The sequence below is a fragment of the Electrophorus electricus genome, chromosome 1, assembly GCF_041902795.1.
Source record: "Electrophorus electricus isolate QZ-2024a chromosome 1, ASM4190279v1, whole genome shotgun sequence".
Classification (NCBI taxonomy): domain Eukaryota; kingdom Metazoa; phylum Chordata; class Actinopteri; order Gymnotiformes; family Gymnotidae; genus Electrophorus; species Electrophorus electricus.
Window position 1 is genome coordinate 40,538,731 of NC_137497.1, and position 22,275 is coordinate 40,561,005.

At 47.0% G+C, this 22,275-nt stretch overlaps 1 protein-coding gene across 3 annotated transcripts in view; it reads right to left on the reverse strand.

Moving 5' to 3' along the window:
* iglon5 (IgLON family member 5) overlaps window positions 1-22,275 on the reverse strand; it is a 97,042-nt gene that overhangs the window by 8,856 nt on the left and 65,911 nt on the right. For 2 of the 3 annotated variants that reach the window (XM_081719935.1, XM_081719938.1), the window contains 6 exons: window positions 15,908-15,989; window positions 14,881-15,113; window positions 13,713-13,832; window positions 9,850-9,981; window positions 9,307-9,427; window positions 9,028-9,179 (listed from right to left, as the gene is read on the reverse strand). In XM_081719935.1, the coding sequence (XP_081576061.1) occupies window positions 9,028-9,179; window positions 9,307-9,427; window positions 9,850-9,981; window positions 13,713-13,832; window positions 14,881-15,113; window positions 15,908-15,989 (840 nt within the window). Of the gene's footprint in view, window positions 1-1,900; window positions 7,729-9,027; window positions 9,180-9,306; window positions 9,428-9,849; window positions 9,982-13,712; window positions 13,833-14,880; window positions 15,114-15,907; window positions 15,990-22,275 lie in introns of those variants that run through there. The other variant, XM_035526337.2, reaches the window with a different exon arrangement.

A 22,275-nucleotide genomic window follows, 5' to 3' on the forward strand; every position in this document is an offset into this window, starting at 1 on the left:
TCGGCCTCAATGTAGATGAAAATCCACTTAAAGTGAGCAGATTGAAGCATGTATGTTTAATCAGACCAGTAGAGGAGAGGCATCCAGCTTTCTTCTCAAACAGGTCATATTTGATCATCTGGAGGCTGGGTGCCTGCAGCTGATTGGCCAGCACACCAGAAGGAAGCTTAACGTGGATAGTTGACAAACAGATTTATGACAGATGGATGACAGACCCGAGAGCACAAGACAGAGGATATTTGGGCCAAAAGCTACCTGGGGTCTTCTCCATTCGCTGGCAGGAATAAAATCCTTATGGGAGAGAGTTGTGAAAGTTTGATTTTTGCACAAACATTAGTTTGAGAAGACAAGAATTGTGAGAAATGGCATTCTTGGCATTCAGGGTGCAGTTAACCCTTTTACAAGCAACTTTGCACTGAAAATGTGCAAAGATCAATTATGTGCATTTAGTTTTACTAAGGCATTACCTGTTTTCAACAAATAGGAGCAGTTATAATGTATGTATCCCCATCAAGCATTTCATGTAGAAATTCTTTAATAATCATATTAACTGCTATAACGTTAGATAGGAATCAACACAGAATGGAATTTTTTATTCTCAGTTTACCCAAAGAGCATGTGGAAGGATATAAGGCAGCTAATGTGACCTACATCAATTATAAGGAAGATAATAATAATCAGACCACGTGATGCAAGGTTCAGGAATTTAAAAAGCTGCCCCCGAACTCTGCACCGTGGTCTCCTGTGCAGGCATGTTTCTTCGGGTTGTCTTCCCTGTCTTGAAAGGTGGGAGCACCACTATGAGTAAGAAGTTGAGGTAAATAAGAGAGACTCTCGTGTGGCAGTGGAGCAGATGAAAAGACTGCACCCTTAACAAAGCAGCTGTGCTCCGGCATCGCTGCAGGGGATGAGATCAGATGCCTATGTGTGGGCTTTGAATTTTACAACATCTCACTATGGCAACCTAATAGTGTCTAAATTAATGCATATCAGAATAGGTGAGAAAAGCACAATGAGGTCAGAGCAGACTGTAATCAAAAGTTGGACCCCGGGGCTAAGTTAGAATCAGTGTAGGCGGCGCATGACTGGCCCCTGGCTGTCTTGCGGGCATGGGTGAGGGCTATAGCTTGGCAAGTTGACCAGAGTTGCCTTGAGGTAACGGAGAGGAAGTGACAGTTTGATGATCGCAAGTAACAGCAGGGGCAGTGTGACAGATGCCCGTCATGGAAGAGAACGACGTCTGAGAGTTAAGGCCGGGGCAGTCGGTAGGACTGGGCACAGATCTATCGCATCTTTACCACAGTGAGGCTCGTCTTCAGCAGGGAGATAAGGAGTCCAGCTGTGCACAGTGCAAGACACCACAGATATGCTCTCAAACAAAACCACTGTCTCAGTAGCTGACTGTTTAGATCGGGGCAGTTTGTGAACAAGAATAATTACTGGTAAAGGGAATTCACCTTAAATTCAGGGTAAACGAAAACAGCTTGAGGTTGAGCAAAGGTTCTAAATGTTTTCAAGCTTTATAAAAGTTATACAAGTCTTCGTTTTTGAAGAAGTAAAGAGGTGAAACATGCAATTAGACTACATTACATTGGGTTTCCTAAGAACATTATTTCTTAAGCCTTGTGGTGTTTGTGCAAGGGAGAGCATTTGTTAGTTTCATCACATCACAGTAGCGAAGGCCACAAGCTACGTGTTAGGAAGGCTCACCCCCTCTCCTCTCAACTGACAACACTCTGTGTACGTGACATTCAAAAATGCTACACTGCCCATAAGGAGACAGCACAGAAGGCATGTCTGAGGTAATGTCATCTTTCTTAACCAGAACTCTTCCTGTCTACTGCTAACAACAAGGGACGAGGGAGGGAGAGTGCAAGAAAATAAAGTCACAAGTGACAAGTTATGTTAAAAACAAAATTCAGTTTTATTTTCTCCTCTTCCATTTAATTTCTTTACTTTTTTCTCTGCTTTATGGATTTTGGAAAAGAAATGCACACACTCACACACACACACCCAAAAGTGACAGAAACAGACAAAACCTAAGACAAACGACTCCAAAGAAACATCAAAGCACAGCACAGAATTTGTCATGGTGGAAGACAATGCTCTGATTTTCCATCTTTTCTTTGACAGTGTTGCTGATGACAGAGTAAACATTAAGTGTGTGTGTGGAGGGGTCAGGGCTCAGATTATAAACAATCATATCATCAAAAGGCCAGAAATGACACACACTCACACACAAACACAGATGCAGTCACACTCACATGCAAACCCAAACACACACACACACGCACGTACGCATACATGTACGCACACAGACACACACACACACACACACACACACACACACACACACACACACGCACACACACATATCGATAATATTGAGATACTACAATAGAGATCTGGAGGTTCTGAGTTGCTGAGGGCAAGGTATCTGATTTGGGGAGAGGATTAAGAGGAGAGGAGGAGAAGAAGAGCGAAGGGCATAGAGAGCAGACTGAGGAAGAGAGAGAAAGAGCGAAAGAGAGATAAAAAGAGAGACAGTGAAAGAGAGAGAGGGACAGAGAGAGCCAGAGAGAGAGAGAGATGGGCTCGACCAACTGACTGATTCATCCCAATTAACCCGCAAATACCAGTCCCACAAGTGTCAGAGCGCACTGTGGCTACTGGTGTCAGAGCGCACTGTGGCTACTGGTGTCAGAGCGCACTGTGGCTACTGGTGTCAGAGCGCACTGTGGCTACTGGTGTCAGAGCGCACTGTGGCTACTGGTGTCAGAGCGCACTGTGGCTACTGGCACTGCTGCCAGCTCGTCTATACTGGCGGCCATAGCGTGCAGTCCAAACAAACACCTCACTGCCAAAGCGTGCAGCCGCAGCCTCTGCTTCCCTGCTTGAGTGACAGCTTAGATGGAAATTTCAGCGGGTGAGCAGCACACGCTCATGACATTCGGAGAGAGGCTGGGAGCGGGCGCTTGCTTGCGCACAGCAGGAGAGCTCCCCCGATTTAAGTGGAACCTAGGGGGCTCTGATGTGTCTCCTCTGCTGGTGCGGAATCTCATTTAATAAACGTACACATAAACTCAGGTGCACTGGACTCGGGTAATTAGTGAAAGATTTGATGCAGCATCTCATGACCAGCAAACACCATTTTTCAAGAAGAGAAAGTAAAACACATGTTTTATTTACAACAATTGGACAACAATCATTGTGAATGTAAGTATGTATGTATGTATGTATGTATGTATATATGTAAGTATGTATGTATGTATGTATGTATCTATGTATCTATCTATCTATCTATCTATCTATCTATCTATCTATCTATCTATCTATCTATCTATCTATCTATCTATCTATATGTCTTTGAAAATTCTTAATGTATTTTTCCATCGGTCCGAATCAGAGACTACTTTAAATGAATCATCTTCCCAGTGTTGCCACAAATAACCTGATTCCTGCAGAAAACGCTGTGCTGTGCCAGTACTCTGAACCTGGGCCACTGTGAATGATGGATTATGGCTAATACGCTATGAACTAATGAGCTGGGCCTTTTCCGATCTGGTCTCCAAATGTACTCATTACTTTTTTCTGTCTTTTTTAAGGTTATATTTCCAATCTACAAGACCTCAAGATACACCTCAAGATACACAGTATCGATAGGCACTGACATTTTCCAAAAAGTAAATCACTTTAAAAAAAAATTAAATTATTATTAAATTATTAAATAAGTAAATGTAATAATAGGTAAATACATAGTTCTCTGTAATTCCATGTAAACCATACAAATGCAACATTATTACAACAAAAAAGTGTCCATATATTATGGTGAAATCAATAAGTATATCATACAAAGCTATTTTAAACTAAGCCTAACTGGGTTTTGTTTCCTAGATGGGTTTAAAAGCTTCTACTCCTAATGTCCTAAATATGGTCCTTCTCTTAACAATTACAGTCCAAATTTAAGGCATTATTCAATTCAGTCTCACAAATATGAACTGTTGCTTCGAACTTTTTGAAGATCTGGAATTTGGTAAAAATGTAATAAACATAATCCACTCAGCTGTTTCACCAGCTCATGTATCTGGTATACAAGATGGTGAGGACTTGATTAAAAGTAAATTTAAAAAAAATGTGATATCACAACTAGCAAGATACCGTATCATACACAGTGGCTTTCCTGCTTACATGCAAAGTTTTTAATAGTTTCTGCTTAGTACTATATGAAAATAAATCAGGACCAAAAGAGTGAAACAAATGAATCTGCTATTTACAAAGAACAGCCAGATGGCTAATGAAAGAGCAGTGCATGCCACTGCCTCCTGCTGGCCGGAAGTGTGAACTGATGCCACAGGCTCACTGACTCATTGCTGGATTAAGCTTGTGGTGGGGGTGGGGTGGTGCATTCCCATTGGCTGCCTTTTTAATTTGTGTCGACACTAGCAACCGGACAAGGCAACGTGCGCTGCCCAGCAAGCACACAATCTGCCTTTCTAAACGATGCAGCCCACCTGGCGTCCACTGCCTTCAGTTCACGGCCTTCGTACACAGGGGGGTTTATCGTCTGGTCAGTGTCGGCCCATCTCACCCAAGATGCCCAGCCAGACAGGGCTAGTTCCTAGCGCCAGCCCCCTAACACACATCCATACTGGGGGGAGTCCAGCACCTCTCCCCCCCCCCCCCCACTCCAAACCAGACCTCCAGCTCATGAGAATTCCTCTCACCATCCCCCTCATTATTCATCTCCACAGGGGAAGTCAAATCAAATCTGTCCTTAGTGTTTAGTAACTCTCAATTTGTAGCACTACAATGCCCACTTTACCCATCAAAATAACAATCTTTATAATTCTCCATCCCACACACATATGTATATATTTATATGTTTTAAAACTCCACCCATAACAAACATTTACATGCTTTTTTTTACCCACACTGAGAGACGTGACATAGTTGTTATCTTTTTTTTGTTTAGTTGTTCTTGAGGGGAAAAAAAATCTGCACAGAGACGTCTGGCATGAGCTTTATATGAATGGTATGATGATGAAGGAGAATGTGGACAGAGAGACAATGTGATACAGGACACTAGCACTGGTGACCGTGGGGGTCTGTTTTTGTGCTTCAAATATCGAACCCATACAAGGTTTTCTGGACACAGTCTTAAAGTTGGGGTACATGCAAGTGTGGGTGTGTGTTTTTTGTGGCTATACAATAATTCAGATTTGTACATCAAAGACAGAAAGATAAGATAGACAGATAAATAGATTGATGGGGACACACACAAGTACAGAGAGAGAGAGAGAGAGAGAGAGAGAGAGAGAAATAGAGAGATAGAGAGAACTCAAAGTTGCACAGGTACATATACACATACAGGCCTGGATATCGTCCAAGACTGAACAGTACAGTCAGATCTCAGGTGCAGGTTTGTGACAGAGCGCATCAAGATCTCGGGCCTTTATCCTATCTTTATCTTATCTCTTTAAGATAAAACACACACATCACATGCACATCACGGCATTTAAACTCACAGCACTTTCTGGATTAGTGAAGACTAATAGCATTCCGTTCAGTACACTTAACAGATTATTCCAATTGCATGTTTTTGCAATTTTGCAATACTTCTAACATGTTTTAGTTTGGGGTTATTGCTGTTTTAAATAAAATTAGTCAACACACACTGGGCAGCGACAGCGTTGTATCATGCTATTTACAGCACTAAGGGGTGCGACTGAACGGTTGGGTTATCCCGCATGCTTTCGTGCAGGGGCAGTGTGAGAGTTTGCTCACAGGCATGTGCGTGCGCAGCAGCTGACGCTTCGAGTGATGCGCCGCGCCGTGCATGGCTGCAGCATCTCCGCCATGCGCTGTTAAGCGGCGGCTAATTAGTCCGCATGGGGTCTGAGATTGGGCACGCCGAGACACCGCTGTCCTTGAAGAAGGATGCTGTCAGTGTCTGGATTGAGCTTGATTTATGAGCCCTGTCCCTCACCAGATGGAGGGATACAGAGAAAGTGCCAGTCCCTTTGCTAAGCGAGAAGCGCTCGGTTAGCTAATTACGTCTCTATTTCCCACTAATCTAGTGCCCTCTCAAAACAGGTGGGAATTTGGAGGGGGGATCAGGTGTAAGGGGGTGCTCACGATTTCTAATGGCGTGGGAGTTTTTGGTCATGTCGTCAAGACAGGTTTACGAAGGTAACATCATAATGACTGGATGAAATATCGGTACACCCAATACAGTACAGAGCCTTAAAAAAATTATGTTACATTTCATCGATTGCTTCTTCCTTTGTGAGTGAGTTAACTCTGTCAATTCACTTCCGTTTTTAAAAAGCTTGTCATGGCAAAATAGAGCACAACACTTTTAAAAACTCAACTTTTTGTTCAATGAATGTGTTTTACCAGAGCAAAGTACAAAATATTTTCGCACACATGGCTCTGTTTTGTTTTTTTTTCTCACATGTATTTATCATCATCATATCTATTTGAATACTTATTAACATTGTCATCATTGTCTTCATCATTATTAACACCAAAAGAGTAGTTAGCAGTACGTTTTGCAGATTAAATGTACACAGTGCAGGGGCTAGAGAGGAGGAAGGAGAGGTTGAACTTGGATGAAGATCACAACAGGAACATCTCTAACCAGTACATGCTATCAACAAGCGACAAGGAAGAGTGAGCAACTGCTTCAGGGCAGGAGACACCAGAAACATTACCTCCAAGCCAAAAAGACTGAAACAGAGAGGCAGATGGGTAATGTCTTTTTTTTTTTTTTAGGGGGAGGGGTGTTCCATTTCTCTTTTTTTTGTGTGTGTGTGCCAGACGCTGGAAGTACGGGATGGTCTCTACTGCATATATATTTACACTGGAGGTGAAAGGGTGTCGACCTTGGTAATGCATCTGGAAGGAGACAGTAGGACTGGAAGGCTGGACTTGGGTCACATGCTTTGCCCGGGGTCATGACCTCCAGCGAATGCAAAAGGAGGGGAGAAGACGTTGGCACCTCCTCCCCACACACAGCTGATTCTTAGCACAGGAAAGAAGGGTGAGTTTTTGACATCATTCATGGCAGCCGTGCCAGAACGCACCGCTGCACGCTCCGATCGCTGGGCTGGAAGTAGAGAGGTGGAGGCCAGCTGGCCTGCTGGTGAACAGCCTCAGACAGCTTATTAGAGAGTTACCGGATCTTCGTCGCCGTTGTCATCATCACCCTCCTTACAACACACCATAACGTTTTACAGCGTTCACAAACACGAGACCATATCAAACAGCATGCCCTGCGCGCACGGACACGGGACACAGGAAGGAGGAGGACGCGTTTCCAGCCACCACACACCGCAGCCTCGCGTGTGTCTGCGTTCGTAGCATCGATGCCGTTTTGTCATCACCTGACAGCTAGGTACGTTGCAAAAGAGGAGAACCTCCTCTGGACGAGAAGGGGGGGAGAGGCGGTGGCTGGGGAGGACGAGGAGTGGCGTGATGAGGGCGGATGAGGGCTAAGGAGCGGAGACCAGACGGGGGACGGGGCGTGATTATGTGATGTAGCGATGGCTCCTGGGTTAATGCATAATTCGCTTTGCTCACAGTGATGGGTTCGTAATTAAAGACTCCTTTCCGGGGCGGTGGAGTTTTAGACCTTCACGAGGAAGGAGACGGACAAGCCGAGCCAGAAGCCGAGTCCCGACAGGCAGGCGCTGAGCGAGGCCCCTCTGCCATACACCGCCCCAGGTCCTGTGGGTGAGAGCAGACCACGCGTCAGCCGAGGAAGGCACAGAGCTACCATCCCGCCCACCCTGCTGGTACATACGTCCCTGCTCTTTTGTGGTTTTGCTCATTGTGACGTACACGATGCAACTCAGCAGGCAACTGTCAGATCTCTTTGTGAGACAGAGAGTGGTGGGGGGAGGGGGCTGGGAGTGGTCCAGACCAGGTCAAACGCAAGAAAACGTGCAGTCTGTGCAGCCTACAGGGACTATGCCTGCAAACCACTGAGACAGACAGTGAATGAATGGTCAGTGGACCCAAGCGTTAGAAAGCTGCACAGATAATGATTCAGCTAGATTAAATCATCGGACTGTCCGGGAAATATTAACGCCTTTGGTCTAGCTGTTGTCCAAGCGCGGCGAAGGCAGGGGGGAGACTCTGGTCACTATTTCCTTAAAAATGAGGTGGAGGAAATAAAGGGAGAAGGGGCGCTGATGAGGAGATAAGGGGCAGCGGGTGGAGGCACCAGCACGAGTCAGCAAAAAGATGTATGAGACTGGCAGCAAGTGACTTGTCGAGGTGAAACTGATGAAGATGATAGGAGAGAGAGAAACAGAGACCGAGAGAGAGACCGAGAGAGAGACCAAGAGAGAGAGGGAGAGAGACACAGAGATGGAGGACTCACAACGGTGATGTGCAGTGTTGCGGCGGGCAGAAAGGCAGGGGGGAGAAGGGTTGGGCAGCAGATGAAATCACTCACCGAAGACGGTGATGTGAGAAACAGAACGAGACACAGAGAAAGAGCGGAAGACAGGGAGAAAGGGGGGAAAAGGGAAGAAAGGGAGAGACAGAGGGGGAGAAATGATGGCAGGAACGAACAGGGTGGGAATGGGGGCACGATAAATGAAGGAGATGGAATAATGGCCCAGAGGATGGAGGGATAGAGGGAAATAAACGGGTGAAAGGAATGCAGCCAGACACGGAGGCACTGAGCCGGGTAAGGAAAAAAAAGGGGGGAAAAGCATAAAGAAGGAATGATTAATGATGCAGGACAAAAAAAAGGAGAGACCATTTCACGTTTCACGTGACGCGAAAGGTGCTTGAGCGTTAGAAGTGATATTAGGCTTGCACGTGCCTGTGTCTCGGGGAACAAACACCCTAGAAGGCCAGAGTAGGCCACGCAAGCCTTGGTGAGCAGAAGAGCCCCCCAACCACTCTGGCCTACTAGGGCATTTGTTCCCCCAGGGTATTTGTGCGCTCTTGACACTGCGGCTTTGTGGATTTCTGAAGTACGACTGCTGGACCGGCGGGCTAACATATACTCACTGAAGAGCAGCATGCTGGCGTTGGAGGCCCCTAGGCGGTTAGAGGCGAAGCAGGTGTAGTTGCCGAAGTGCTTTTCCGTGACATTGGTGAAGAGAAGCAGGGAGCGTGTCTTCTCGTTTTTAATCTTCAGGGTGTTGTCGCTCTCCACAGGCCTGCCAAGGACAGCATCAATAATCAGTGCGCATGTCGGAGCAGACGTGGCGCAGTAAGGACAGGGTCAACATTCCAAACCAGGATGCAGCGCATAAACGCACTCAACCAGGAAGCGGGGATGGTTACCTGCGGTCGTCACGGAACCACTCGAAGGCTGCAGTGGGCACCGCCATGGCTTCGCAGCGCAAGATGGCCGTCTTCCCCAGCTGAGCCGGCATGTTCTTCACGTCTGTGATTACGGGCGGATCTGCAGGAAGAGGGCGGTTAGAAGATTAGCAGAGGATCCCACATCCCTGTTTCTCAGGATTTACACTTGATTTCATCACTAGGCTACACCACAGAGAAATGAACAGTTTTTTAGATATAACTAAAACAAGTGCGAGGAGTAATATTCAAAGGAGAGTATTTTTCATGAGAGAATTTTTCACGAGTAATTTTTCCTTGACAGATTTTAGATCAATGGACCCTATTCTAACACATAAACAGGAGTTCTCAGCTATCACAGTTGTAGCAATAGGTGTTCACATGCTTTTAGGGCTTGCAGAAAACAAGCCTAAAAGAGGCCATCCCTTCATGCAGACAACAGAAAACAGACCCTAATTAAAATGCTGGTGTGTGTGTGTGTGTGTGTGTGTGTGTGTGTGTGTGTGTGTGTGTGACCAGACTCACAGTTAACTGTGACCTTGACACGGCGTGTATCTGGTGGAGCCACACCGTTGTTGGTGATGCACTCAAATTCCTCGGCCTGATGCCGCTTGATTTCCGTGATGTCCAGGAATTCGCCCTCGTACATGCGGCCATCTGTGGGCCAGCGCAGTGATGAGGACAGACACGGCGCTCAGGGGTCACCCTCAATGCACTCACTCAGGAAGATGTTAAAAACAATGACTGCACCAAACTCACTCCTGTTGTTAATATTGAAAATGTGTAGAAGCTGTAGAGTAATACAACTGCTAATACTATTAACATCCCATTGTAATTAGTGGCTGCTGGTTTTCGACACTGCCTGCATGTTCAGTCAAACATTGTTTATTGAATCTTTGTCGGGCCAAACTAGGAATTTGGATTCAAACAGTTAGACTGTGTTCAGCATGAATGTTTAATTTTCACTTTTTGACTGTAACAAAAAAAACCCAAAAAAAAGGGCCAAAAAACGAATTATAAAAATGTTTTAAAATACTACACTAAACCAGACTGTCCTCACTTTGGTGATTATAGTCTGTCCTTGGATAGATATCACAGGGAACTTTGAAACTTTCAAAACAGTCTTAAACTCTGGACCTCAATTCCAATTTCAGTCTTGAATGGGAAATCTGTAGTACCTGCACCATGGAAGCTGTGTTTCATGACGTATTTATCACAATCTAGGACCATAAATTGGACCTGAAGTCCAGAGGTGAAGAACTCTGTTTTAAATCACGGCTGACTATTACAAAGTTGATTCTTTGTGGTTCGGCTTGTCCCCGTAGCTCCGATGGGAGCGGGGAACAGCCACGAGAGGGGCTCTCCTACAGTGGTATTAACGTTTTGTTGTCTGCTTTATTCAGCTGTCCGCTTTGTTGAAGCGTCTGCCTACATGCGTTACCACGCTCTCTTTTAATGAGACGCCTAAGCGTGGCTGGGGTACACGATAGGGGGGAAAAACTGCTTTAATCACAAAATCCACTTAAAATTTGCTTTGCTTTACACCTGCGCTCGACAAACTCGTGCGCCCGTCCACTGCAGGCGGCGCGCGTATCAATTCGCAAAGCTCCGCGAGGGAACGGGATTCTTCTGTCCGCGGCGGCTCTAATTGAAGATTATACCGGAGGATTATTAGCACAGCCGCTGAGCTGGAGCCGATTATTTGCGGCTGCAGCCACAGCCATCGCCAGGACTCGCCGGGGTTCAACTGCGGCGCGGTTATTCACTCATTCCATTAAGTTATTAAATATACAGCGCCGCTCCCAAACCCCGTCATTTCTTCCAGTGTGCGGAGCCGCAGGGTGAGACCAAATTAAAAAAATAATAATAATATCGACGATGGATCTACGTAAGACCACAGTCATTCTCACTTGAGCGACAATTTATTATTTTTTCAATGATGGTTATAAGAAAGGAGAAGGAAAAGGCGCGGGGAGACGAGAATGTGAGAGGGAGAGTCTGACACCTGCTAAGCACATCTCAACCTTCTTTTCTATTTTCCTCTTCTATTTTGGCACAGCCGACATGCACTTCCTTTTGACTGATAAAATAGCACGCAATGCTTCGCAGCCCCTCTAACAGCCATACAGACTGAAGTCGGCTCCTGCTACAGTAATGGGTCGATACACCTTCCCTCATACAGAGCGGGAGATAGAACCGTTTATGCTCTATTATAAGTTTTAACTTAAAGCTTTTTTAGAGGGATATTTAACCAGTAAATCGTGCACTCCTTGCAGACACTCTGTATTAATGACATCTTGAGAGATTTGCTCTGTTCCCTGAATGACAAATGTGAAGTGTTTATGGATAAAAGGTGTCGTGTTTCTGTGAGTGCGTGTCTCTGTTAATAGTGGGCGCTGTGTATGAGACCACTGATGGACAGAGCCGCTGCTGCCTACAACCCACGATACTTATCTCTGACAAGCGCGTGTTGTTTGTGAGGATTGCCTCCCCCCCCCCCCCCCCCCCCCATCACACGTGGGATGTAGCGGCAGATCTGAAAGACTACGAGGCCGTCGATGACTGATAAAGCGTTGCATCTCAGATCGGGTGGGCGGGACACCTGGGACACCTGGCTGACAGGTGGAAGGTGGCGGGTGTGCCTAACAGCAGGACTCTGTTATTGGGTGGGGCTGAGGGGAGGTGTGTGTGCGTGTGTGGCGGGGAGGGGCGCTGGATGATGGACAGTGGTCGAATCAGGCTGTCTGGAGCCCTGCGGGTTCAGGTTTGCAGGTCCAGATGGTTCTCTGCGTCTCTGGGTGTGTGCATTGGCTCCTCTCGCCTCACTGCTGTGCCGGCAGCCATTGCCTGAGCTGCAGCCACTCCTCTGGAATAACAATGCGGCCCTGCTTCTCTCCCTCTCTCTCTCCCTCCCTCCCTCTCTCTCTCCCTCCCTCCCTCTCTCCCCACCTCCTTCTCTTCCCACCTCCCACCTTCTCTCACTCTCTCTCTCCATCTCCCTCCCTCTCTCTCTCCCTCTCCCTCTCTCTCTCTCCCTCCCTCTCTCCACATCCCTCTCGCGCTCACTCTCTTTTGGCCACCCCTCCCCATCCGTCCGCTAGCGGTGGTGGGGCGGGAGGTGTTGGGCGTAGCTGAAAGTGCTGAGTGGGCCGACGTGCAGGAGGTGTGCAGCAGACCGAGGCCCTCGGCGCAGACACTCCACCCATCCAGCCTGCTCCGGGCCAGGATAACTAAGTCTGTGCAGAGGACAGACAAGCAGCTAGCATGGACTTCATGCTAAACACTACGAGGGATTAGCCTGTGGGCACCCCTCAGCCCTCCAAATTGAGAGGTGCACCGGTTAATGGCATCACACTAGAAATTAACTGTTACAAAGTGGAATCAGCAGAACAGAAACAAACTGGAAACGAGACATCTAGTGAAACAGATGGACAAGTAATTAAATTATCTTGTACACTCTAGAGATTGATTGATGCGCACAGGAAGTACTGATGCTAATTAGATTTTTTTTTTTTTAGTCCCAGTGTGTGTTGATATGTATAACGTTGGATACTATGTAGTGGAACTTGCAGACAGATTTATGCTGATGCATTTGACAGAGTCTAGTCTAATCAGATTTAAAAATCTGAAGTCTCTCCAATAGACTGGCGAGGATTTTTGGAACACCAGCTGAGAAGCCAAGGGGCAGCTAGAGGGGAATTTTAATATTTCTGTTTTGCTGTGCATTCCAGAATTAACAAAGTACAACCCAGGACAAGTTTAAAAAAAGAAAATAAAAAGCAAAAAGGGTATCAAAACCTATGTGGTTCATTTCCTTCCTCATGTTGGTCCACTTCCTATCATCTGTTATTTTTTTTACTCCAATCTCTGCCTTAGCGTAAAAACATGCGAAAAAGACAAATCTGAGCCCTTGCACAATCTGGGGGAAGAGTGTCTGACCACGTGCCTGCGTATGTTCCTTGAGCTCAGCCCACAGCTGCTTCCAGAGGGCAAGCTTTCAAACGCAAAAAATGACTGCAAATGATTGCTTCCAACTCGGCTACCCTGACACACAATCGTATTTCTTACCAAAAACAAACAAACAAACAAACAAACAACAACAACAACAACAACAACAACAACAAAAAACACCACCCGGTAATGACTTTAGTAGGTACTTCATCATAACGACCTATAATGAATATGATTTATATCAGAGATGATGGAGGTTATAAATAGCGCCTTAATGACAAACATGATTATTAGTGTGGCCTGGCGACAGTGGCAGCAATGATGTTGACAGATGTGGATGGTTATTGTTGTGGGTATGGCTGTAATTAGGCGTGATGCGACTAAGAGGTGCCCATGGAAGCCCGCCTCCGAGCAGCACACTCCGGCGCCAGGCTCACATTTGAAGTCCTTCCAGGTGATGGTGGGTTCGGGACGCCCGACGGCCAGGCAGAACAAGTTAACGTCGTCGCCCTCATTAACCGACTTGTCCTGAGAGATGTTGACTATCCTGGCCGGCACTGTGAAAGGGAGCAGATCAAAGTTTTTAATTGGTTGACATGCGAGAGAAAAGTTAGGGCGAAACCTCCTCTGCTTCCCTGGACTGGTGAATAAAAAAAATGGAACAATGCTAACACGTTCAGTCAAGTGCCGATGTTCTCCCTCCTTTCTTTCATTCTCTCCATCTCTTTCCAACTTTCCTTCCTCCCTTTCCAGAAGCGATGGTCTAAGCACTTGGGCCGTATTGAAACCCTGTCATGAAGGCTCATGCATAACAGCAGGCAAATAAGGAGATGGCTCTCGAATTGAAACGGCCCATCATCAGAGCTTTAATGAAGACAGCCGAGAAACCCGCAGTGCCAGGCATCCTGCCACTGCCTCCTCTAATCAGCTTTTCTCCAGACAAAAGCCACTTTTAGTGATAAAGCAAAAAAAATTGGACCCACTGCAGGGTCATTCCTAGTGGCTCAGTAACTTGAGGGTGTAATTATTTTTCTGTGATATCATATAAAGACATAAAATTGAGGGCAGCACAGTATCACACAAACAGGATCATCTCCGTACAGCCCAGCATGCAGAACAGAAAAGATGGATTTGCTGAGTAGAGTCTTGTCTACAGGACGGCTAAGACCACTTAAAAAAATTATTGCTGAGGTGGAGTGGGATAGAAACCTCATCAGCACCACACACACATACACACACACAAACACTTCTGTGTGCTGGACAAATTATGTTTCAGGGACTATTTTTCATTTTCATAACACCAGCCTTGTGTTACACCAAAGTACAATGCAGAAAATACAATATACATAATAACTGACATGTTTAGGGAGTAAGGGGCTACCATCCATCACAGAGCTGTCGGCCACCAATAAATTCCGCCACTCAGATTTACTCCCTGTCACTCTGCCCTTACCGTGACGTGACAATCGGCTCGGCACCTGTCTGCACATATCCAGTCATGATGTTCACCTCCTGTGCCCCCTCCCACATCATCCCAATAGCAACTCCTGTCTGCCTGCTCCCGTAATAACATGCAAATGCATATAATATATAAAGGGGCATCACCCTGGACGATGAGGTAAACGTGTGCAGTGCGCGGCTGGTTGCGCGCCTGGAAACTGCACGTGTACGGCCCCTCGTCTGCCACGGCCACACGTTCGATTTGGATGGAGAAGTCGCTGTCGTTGCTGTTGACCAGGGACACCCGCGAATCCAGCGACCACTTGTCCGTGCCAGTGAAGAGGATGTTGGAGCGGTTGAGCCAGGCCTTGTGGGTCACCTCCTCGTCGATCTTACACCTGGAAGTGAGCGCTCGTGTACGTTAGGCCACTGCCAACCACTGTCATTTTAGTTAAGGGTCAATATCTTTTACAAAATAGTGTCACCGCATATCTGATTGTGTTGCATTGCAGCCCTCTCCGTCCGTGTTTTGGTGTTGATGATTCTTGTACGGTGAGCCTTATGATTTGACAATAATAACCAACCACAGCCTGCGCTTGTGTTTACATGCTTCCACTAGATGTCAGTACTGAGTTCCAGTCTGTCACTGGAGCAAAAAGTGGCACATCTCTGGGAGAAAAACTTGAGAGATCAGCAGTGCCCCAATTTTTGTTGACTTCGACTTTTGTCACATTACAATATCAAATCAAAACTCCCCCCCACTCTCTCTCCCTCTGTGTTTGTGTTTATGTGTGTATGCATGCGCCTGTGTATATGTGTGTGTGTGTGTGTGTGTGTGTGTGTGTGTGTGTGTGTTTGGAATACTAATGCGAGCTCTTGGATGAGGGGTGACAGTCAGAATGATGACAGTTAGAATACTGTTATGTGCCTGCTAGGCAGAATGGCACCTGACAGGCATTACAGGAGTTCAGTTGTTGGGTGTTAAGCCTAAAACCAAATCAGTTCTGTCTGGTAACTGACAAACAGGAAACTAAGCGGAGTAAAATTAAACTTTAAAACCTATAACTACATTTTTGACAGAAAAGTCACAATAATTCCGATGTAAGATGGACTGGTGTGTGTGTGTGTGTGTGTGTGTGTGTGTGTGTGTGTGTGTGTGTGTGTGAGGACTGGAGAAAGATCAAGCAGTCACCTCAAAATGACACTCTCTCCTTCCAGAACGGTAATGTTGTCAGGCAGGTGGCCGAACTCTGCTGCATGGATGCTGCCGGTCCCTGCCAAGGGAAATAACAAAAAGAGTGGAGGGGTGAGGAACAGAAACGTGGTTGTTTCAGCAGCAGACCATGGCGTGGGCACATTTCCCTCCAGGACTATGTAAGAAGTACAAACATGGGGGTGTGGGTGAGTGGGGGTTCGCTGGAGGCACCTGGCCATCCGCATGTTTGAGTAATGTCTGGAGTGCAGCATGCGAGCGTGTGCTCGGCGAAGGGGTCCGATAATGAGCCCGGGGAAGAGGATTCACACGGAGCCGCCGGAGCATGAAATGAACGGACAGGCATGGCCACACGAGGGATGCTGTGGCTGGGGTACACGCACACGGGTGGAGTACGACCAGTCACGCTCACGCGGCCCTGGCCTGCAAATAATGTACCGCATTGTTGCACATGCACAAGGAACACTGCATTCACAAGTGTTGATAGAAATGCACGCGCGCGCGCGCGCACACACACACACACACACACACACACACACACACACACACACACCATCCTGAAATGAAGATGGACAATGTGGTTTTTTTTAACATTTTTTTTTTTATCAAACTGCTTACAGCCCTTATCAGCAGAGCTGTGGGGCAATGCCCCGCTTTCCATGGATGAGCCAGTCCCAAGTGTATCAGCACAGCCATGGTACCCCGAAGCAGACCCCTCTGGGCCACGCGGGCGCTGCCCAAATGCCAGCGTGGCACAAACACGGCTCCGCCTCCAGTGCCTGCTCCCGACTCACCCATAAACGCCTCCTGCCCCTAATATCTCACAGCCAATATTTGGCAGTTCTGCCTGCAAGGCTTAATATACACAGACTTATGAGAGCAGAAAAAGAAAAAGAAAGAGAAGCAATTGAGGTGAAAAGTAAAGACACGCCTGAAGAGCGTGAGAAGCCAGCGAGACGACAGCGAGCCGAATGTGGTTCAGGAAAATGGGATGAGCCGCGGCATGTCACCTGACCACCTCCCCTCGGCTTTTTCAATCCCAGCGTGTCAGAGGGGAGCCGGAGCCCCACGATTCGAGCCTAAGGGGACTGGAGCACCACCTGCTTGGAGCTGCCATGTGTGACCCATCAAAGTGACCAGCAACGAGAGCGCTAAAATGTCTCCTTCACCTCACAACTCAAAAGCTCCAGAAAAGAAGACAGCTCAAATGCTCTCCTCCACCTCAAAGCTCAAATGCTCTAGAATAGAAGACAGCTCAAATGCTCCAGAAAAGAAGACAGCTCAAATGCTCTCCTCCACCTCAAAGCTCAAATGCTCTAGAATAGAAGACAGCTCAAATGCTCCAGAAAAGAAGACAGCTCAAATGCTCTCCTCCACCTCAAAGCTCAAATGCTCTAGAATAGAAGACAGCTCAAATGCCCCCCTCTGCTTCACAGCTCAAATGCTCCAGAAAAGAAGACAACTCAAACGCCCCCCTTGCTTCACAGCTCAAATGCTCTAAAAAAGAATCCGATTTGAGTTTGCTCATTCATCTTCTTTTTTTTTTTTTATACGAAAGGTGTCTAGATATTTCTGTCTCTCTTTTCTCTCTCCTTGGAGTGATGTCTTAATGGATTGTGGAAGGAGAGAGAGAGTGCCCCTGTGCATCTCAACCAAGGAGCTCTAATCACATTAGTGGTAGGTGCTGTGCACCCCCCCACCTATACTGCCTCATGACGCCCCCGCACATCCCCACACTTACACACACGTACGGCTATGGCAGGCCTTTCTCTGCGAGTGAGAATGGTGTATGGGTACCCAATGCAGTAAGGTGTCCGTGCAGGCGGTCGCCGTTTCCAGCTTCTGCTGCCACGTTCTGCCGGCGTGGTGCAGCCTCAGCGGAAGGCGAGTATTGAGGTTAATTCAATTCAGTGCTTCCTCTTGCACACTCATTCACTCACCAGGAGTGTGGAATACACACAGATGCACACCCACATGCTCACACACACACACACACACACACACACACACACACACACACGCGCGCGCGCGCTAAATAGATGAAGTTTGCATAAGCTAATGCCCCAAATCAACACAGGGAACAACATAAAACAGAGAGGGGCTATTCCCTATTCCCTACTCAATTCTCATTTTCACAGCTCAATTGGCACTACTGATTCTAATACCTGCCTACCTCTTTCACTCTCTGGCTTGATGTAATATGTCAGTCAAGCCTACACACACACACACACACACACACACACTCACACTCACACACAATTGGGAATGAAAACACTCACTGGATAACACACAGAGGTTCAGTGGGAATATATCATCATCCAACTTTTTATGTGTTAAGTACTTTTTTTTTGTGCCTAGTGTCCTTCACCTACCTCAGTCTAATATAAGTAACAGCATATACAAAAACACATATACATAACTTATTAAATATAAAGATCGCGGCAGTAAAAAGAACTTGACTGGCACTTTACATAGACTGATCAGCCGCAACTTTACATAGACCGATCAGTTGTAACTTTACATAGACTGATCAGCCGTAACTTTACATAGACTGATCAGCCGTAACTTTACATAGACTGATCAGCCATAACATTAAGAGCACCTGCCTAATACTGTGTAAGTCCCCTTCATGCCACCAATCAGCTGTGATCTGTAGAGGCACGGATTCCACAAGACCACTGAAGGTGTCCTGTGTAGAACCAAAATGTAGCAGTGAATCCTTTAAGACCTGTAAGCTAGAAGGTGGAGCAGGCTTGTTTTTCCACCACTTCCCAGAGATGCTCGACCAGACTGAGATCTGGGGAATTTGGAGGCCAAGTCAACACCTTGAACTCTGTCATGTTCCTCAAACCATTCCGCAACAATTTTTGCAGTGTGTTAGGGTGCATTATCCTGCTGAAAGAGGCCACTGCCTTTAGGGAATACCTTTACCACGAAAGGCTGTACATGGTCCGCAACAATGTTTAGACAGGTGGTACATGTCAAAGCAACATCCACATAATAACAGGACCCAAGGTTTTCCTAGTAGAACTCAGCCAAGAGTACCACACTGCCTCCGCTGGCGTACCTTCTTCTCTGACCGGTCTGGCCGCTGTGCACTGCGTGTCCTGATACCTTTCTATCATAGTCTGCATTAACCTTTTCAGTGGTTTGTGCTGCAGTAGCTGATTATCCTTCCGTGACCCACCTTTGGTATGTTCACTTGAAGCTTAATATATCCCACACCTCAACAGGTGTCAATGTAATGAGACAATCAATGTTATTCACTTCACATTTCTAGTTTTTTAATTCACCATTTGGTCTTGGATGGGGGGGTCTGTTGGCTAGGGTGTTGTTGTCTTGTCTAGGGTTGTGCTGTGTTGACTAGGGTTGTTCTGTGTTATCTAGGGTTGTGATGTGTTGTCTAGGGTTGTGCTGTGTTGTCTAGGGTTGTTGTGTGTTATCTAGGGTTGTGATGTGTTGTCTAGGGTTGTGCTGTGTTGTCTAGGGTTGTGCTGTGTTGACTAGGGTTGTTCTGTGTTGACTAGGGTTGTGATGTGTTGTCTAGGGTTGTGCTGTGTTGACTAGGGTTGTTCTGTGTTATCTAGGATTGTGCTGTGTTGACTAGGGTTGTTCTGTGTTATCTAGGGTTGTGCTGTGTTGACTAGGGTTGTTCTGTGTTATCTAGGGTTGTGCTGTGTTATCTAGGGTTGTGCTGTGTTGACTAGGGTTGTGCTGTGTTGACTAGGGTTGTGCTGTGTTGACTAGGGTTGTTCTGTGTTATCTAGGGTTGTGCTGTGTTGACTAGGGTTGTGCTGTGTTGACTAGGGTTGTTCTGTGTTGACTAGGGTTGTTCTGTGTTATCTAGGGTTGTGCTGTGTTGACTAGGGTTGTTCTGTGTTATCTAGGGTTGTGCTGTGTTGTCTAGGGTTGTTGTGTGTTATCTAGGGTTGTGATGTGTTGTCTAGGGTTGTGCTGTGTTGTCTAGGGTTGTGCTGTGTTGACTAGGGTTGTTCTGTGTTGACTAGGGTTGTGATGTGTTGTCTAGGGTTGTGCTGTGTTGTCTAGGGTTGTGCTGTGTTATCTAGGGTTGTTCTGTGTTGTCTAGGGTTGTTCTGTGTTATCTAGGGTTGTTCTGTGTTATCTAGGGTTGTGCTGTGTTGACTAGGGTTGTTCTGTGTTATCTAGGGTTGTGCTGTGTTATCTAGGGTTGTGCTGTGTTGTCTAGGGTTGTGCTGTGTTGTCTAGGGTTGTGCTGTGTTGACTAGGGTTGTTCTGTGTCATCTAGGGTTGTGCTGTGTTGACTAGGGTTGTTCTGTGTTATCTAGGGTTGTGCTGTGTTATCTAGGGTTGTGCTGTGTTGACTAGGGTTGTTCTGTGTTATCTAGGGTTGTGCTGTGTTGACTAGGGTTGTTCTGTGTTATCTAGGGTTGTGCTGTGTTATCTAGGGTTGTGCTGTGTTGACTAGGGTTGTTCTGTGTTATCTAGGGTTGTGCTGTGTTGACTAGGGTTGTGCTGTGTTGACTAGGGTTGTTCTGTGTTGACTAGGGTTGTGCTGTGTTATCTAGGGTTGTGCTGTGTTATCTAGGGTTGTGCTGTGTTGACTAGGGTTGTGCTGTGTTGACTAGGGTTGTGCTGTGTTATCTAGGATTGTGCTGTGTTGACTAGGGTTGTGCTGAGTGTTCTAGTGTAATACCGTGAGGTCTAGTTAGAGGTGGATCTTGCCACCAGACAAGGCAGGCAACTGCTTGGGGCCCCAGGCTAGTGGGAGGCCCCCGAGGCCTGACACACTGGCTTGTGGCCTCAGGCCAATGGGGGGCCGCAAGGCCTGACACACTTCAAAGTATAGCAAAGGCAATGTGCAAAGTATTGCAATGACAGTATGAGACAGGAATTCCCTAAGGGGGCCAAGGGAATTTTTGCCTAGGACCACAAGAGACTCTTGAACCACTACTGTGACTAGTGTTATCCTGTGTTGACTAGAGTTGTGCTGTGTTGGCTTGGGGTTGTGCTGTTAGGTCTAGTGCTGTGTTGTGTTGTCTAGGAGTTGTGCTGTTAGGTCTAGTGCTGTGTTGTGTTGTCTAGGGCTCGTGCTATGGTATCGGGGTTGTGCTGTGATATAGGGATTGTGCGGTGTGGTATAGGGGTTTGCTGGGAGTTTTAATATCTGTGGGATGCTGTGTGAGTGTGAGCCCTGTAACTGCTTGCCCTTTGGTTTCTGAATGGGCAAGAGCAGATGTGGAAGAAAACCACATGTCTCTGTGTGTAACAGAGTGAAGAGCTACTGGACTTCAGTGAGTGGGGCGGGAGTTACTGGAGTTCTGTGTAAGGAAACTAGGATGTGTTTAATTGTAATTGGTGAGTGTGTGAGGGAATCTGTGCGGGTGATGCTTTTGCACAGGTTCAGATGGGTGTGTGAGCGAATCCGTGTGTGTGTGATGCTTTTAGACAGGTGTGTGTGAGGGACTCTGCTGTAGGAATCAGTGCATCACAGTATGCTGTCAGACTGAGCCCAGTTCTGCTAAGGATCACAGACTGGGTGTGAACACAGCTGGAGGAACTCATGCTGTATGGGCCCTAACCTTCACCATTTATAAAACAGCAAACGTGTGTGCAAGTGCGTGTCTGCGCGCGAGTGCGTGTGAGCGCACGTGCGCGCGCGTTTGTGCGTTTGTTTACGGGTGTGAAAGACTGCAAGCGATGAATACCAGTGAATGAATGACAGCCTGCGAGTGTCTATGAGAGAGTGCGAGACACGAGGAATGTGAGATGACTGGTAGGAGAGAGAAACGTGGGCGCCTGCTGAGGTTCCAGAGAGAGAGAGAGAGAGAGAGAGAGAGAGAGAGAGAGAGAGACACGCCATCGTTCAGGCACACCGCACGCTAGCTGCAGCTTAACCGATGGAACCTTGTAGCTTTGTGTTGGCTGATACTGTGATGGGCAGCAAAGTTCAATCAGAGAAAAGCTCTCATAGACAAGCTGCGGTTTTTCTGCTCCTCCTTCCTTTCCTCCTCCTCCTCCTTCTTCGTCGTCTCAAATTGCATCATATTCTGTCTGCGCTGTGGGTAACTCCCATCATACTACAGCTCTTCCATGTGTTCAGCACGTTTAGCCGGATCTCAGAGTACAGCAGTGGTGTGGCTGATTTCTCTCCCCGGCCACCGCTGTCCGGGCAGCCGCACTCAATCCTGGCAGAGCTGCCAGCCGGCCTGTCATGCTTTGTACCTTGAAAAAAAAGGGGGAAAAAAACCAGCTCTGGGGCTTGATTTGCTCGCGGATGCCCATGGGATGTTTCGCTTTGACATGATTTGTGTCCTCTTGACTTTTACATACGCAGGTGTGTAATTGCACCCGCTTCCGGCCCAGAG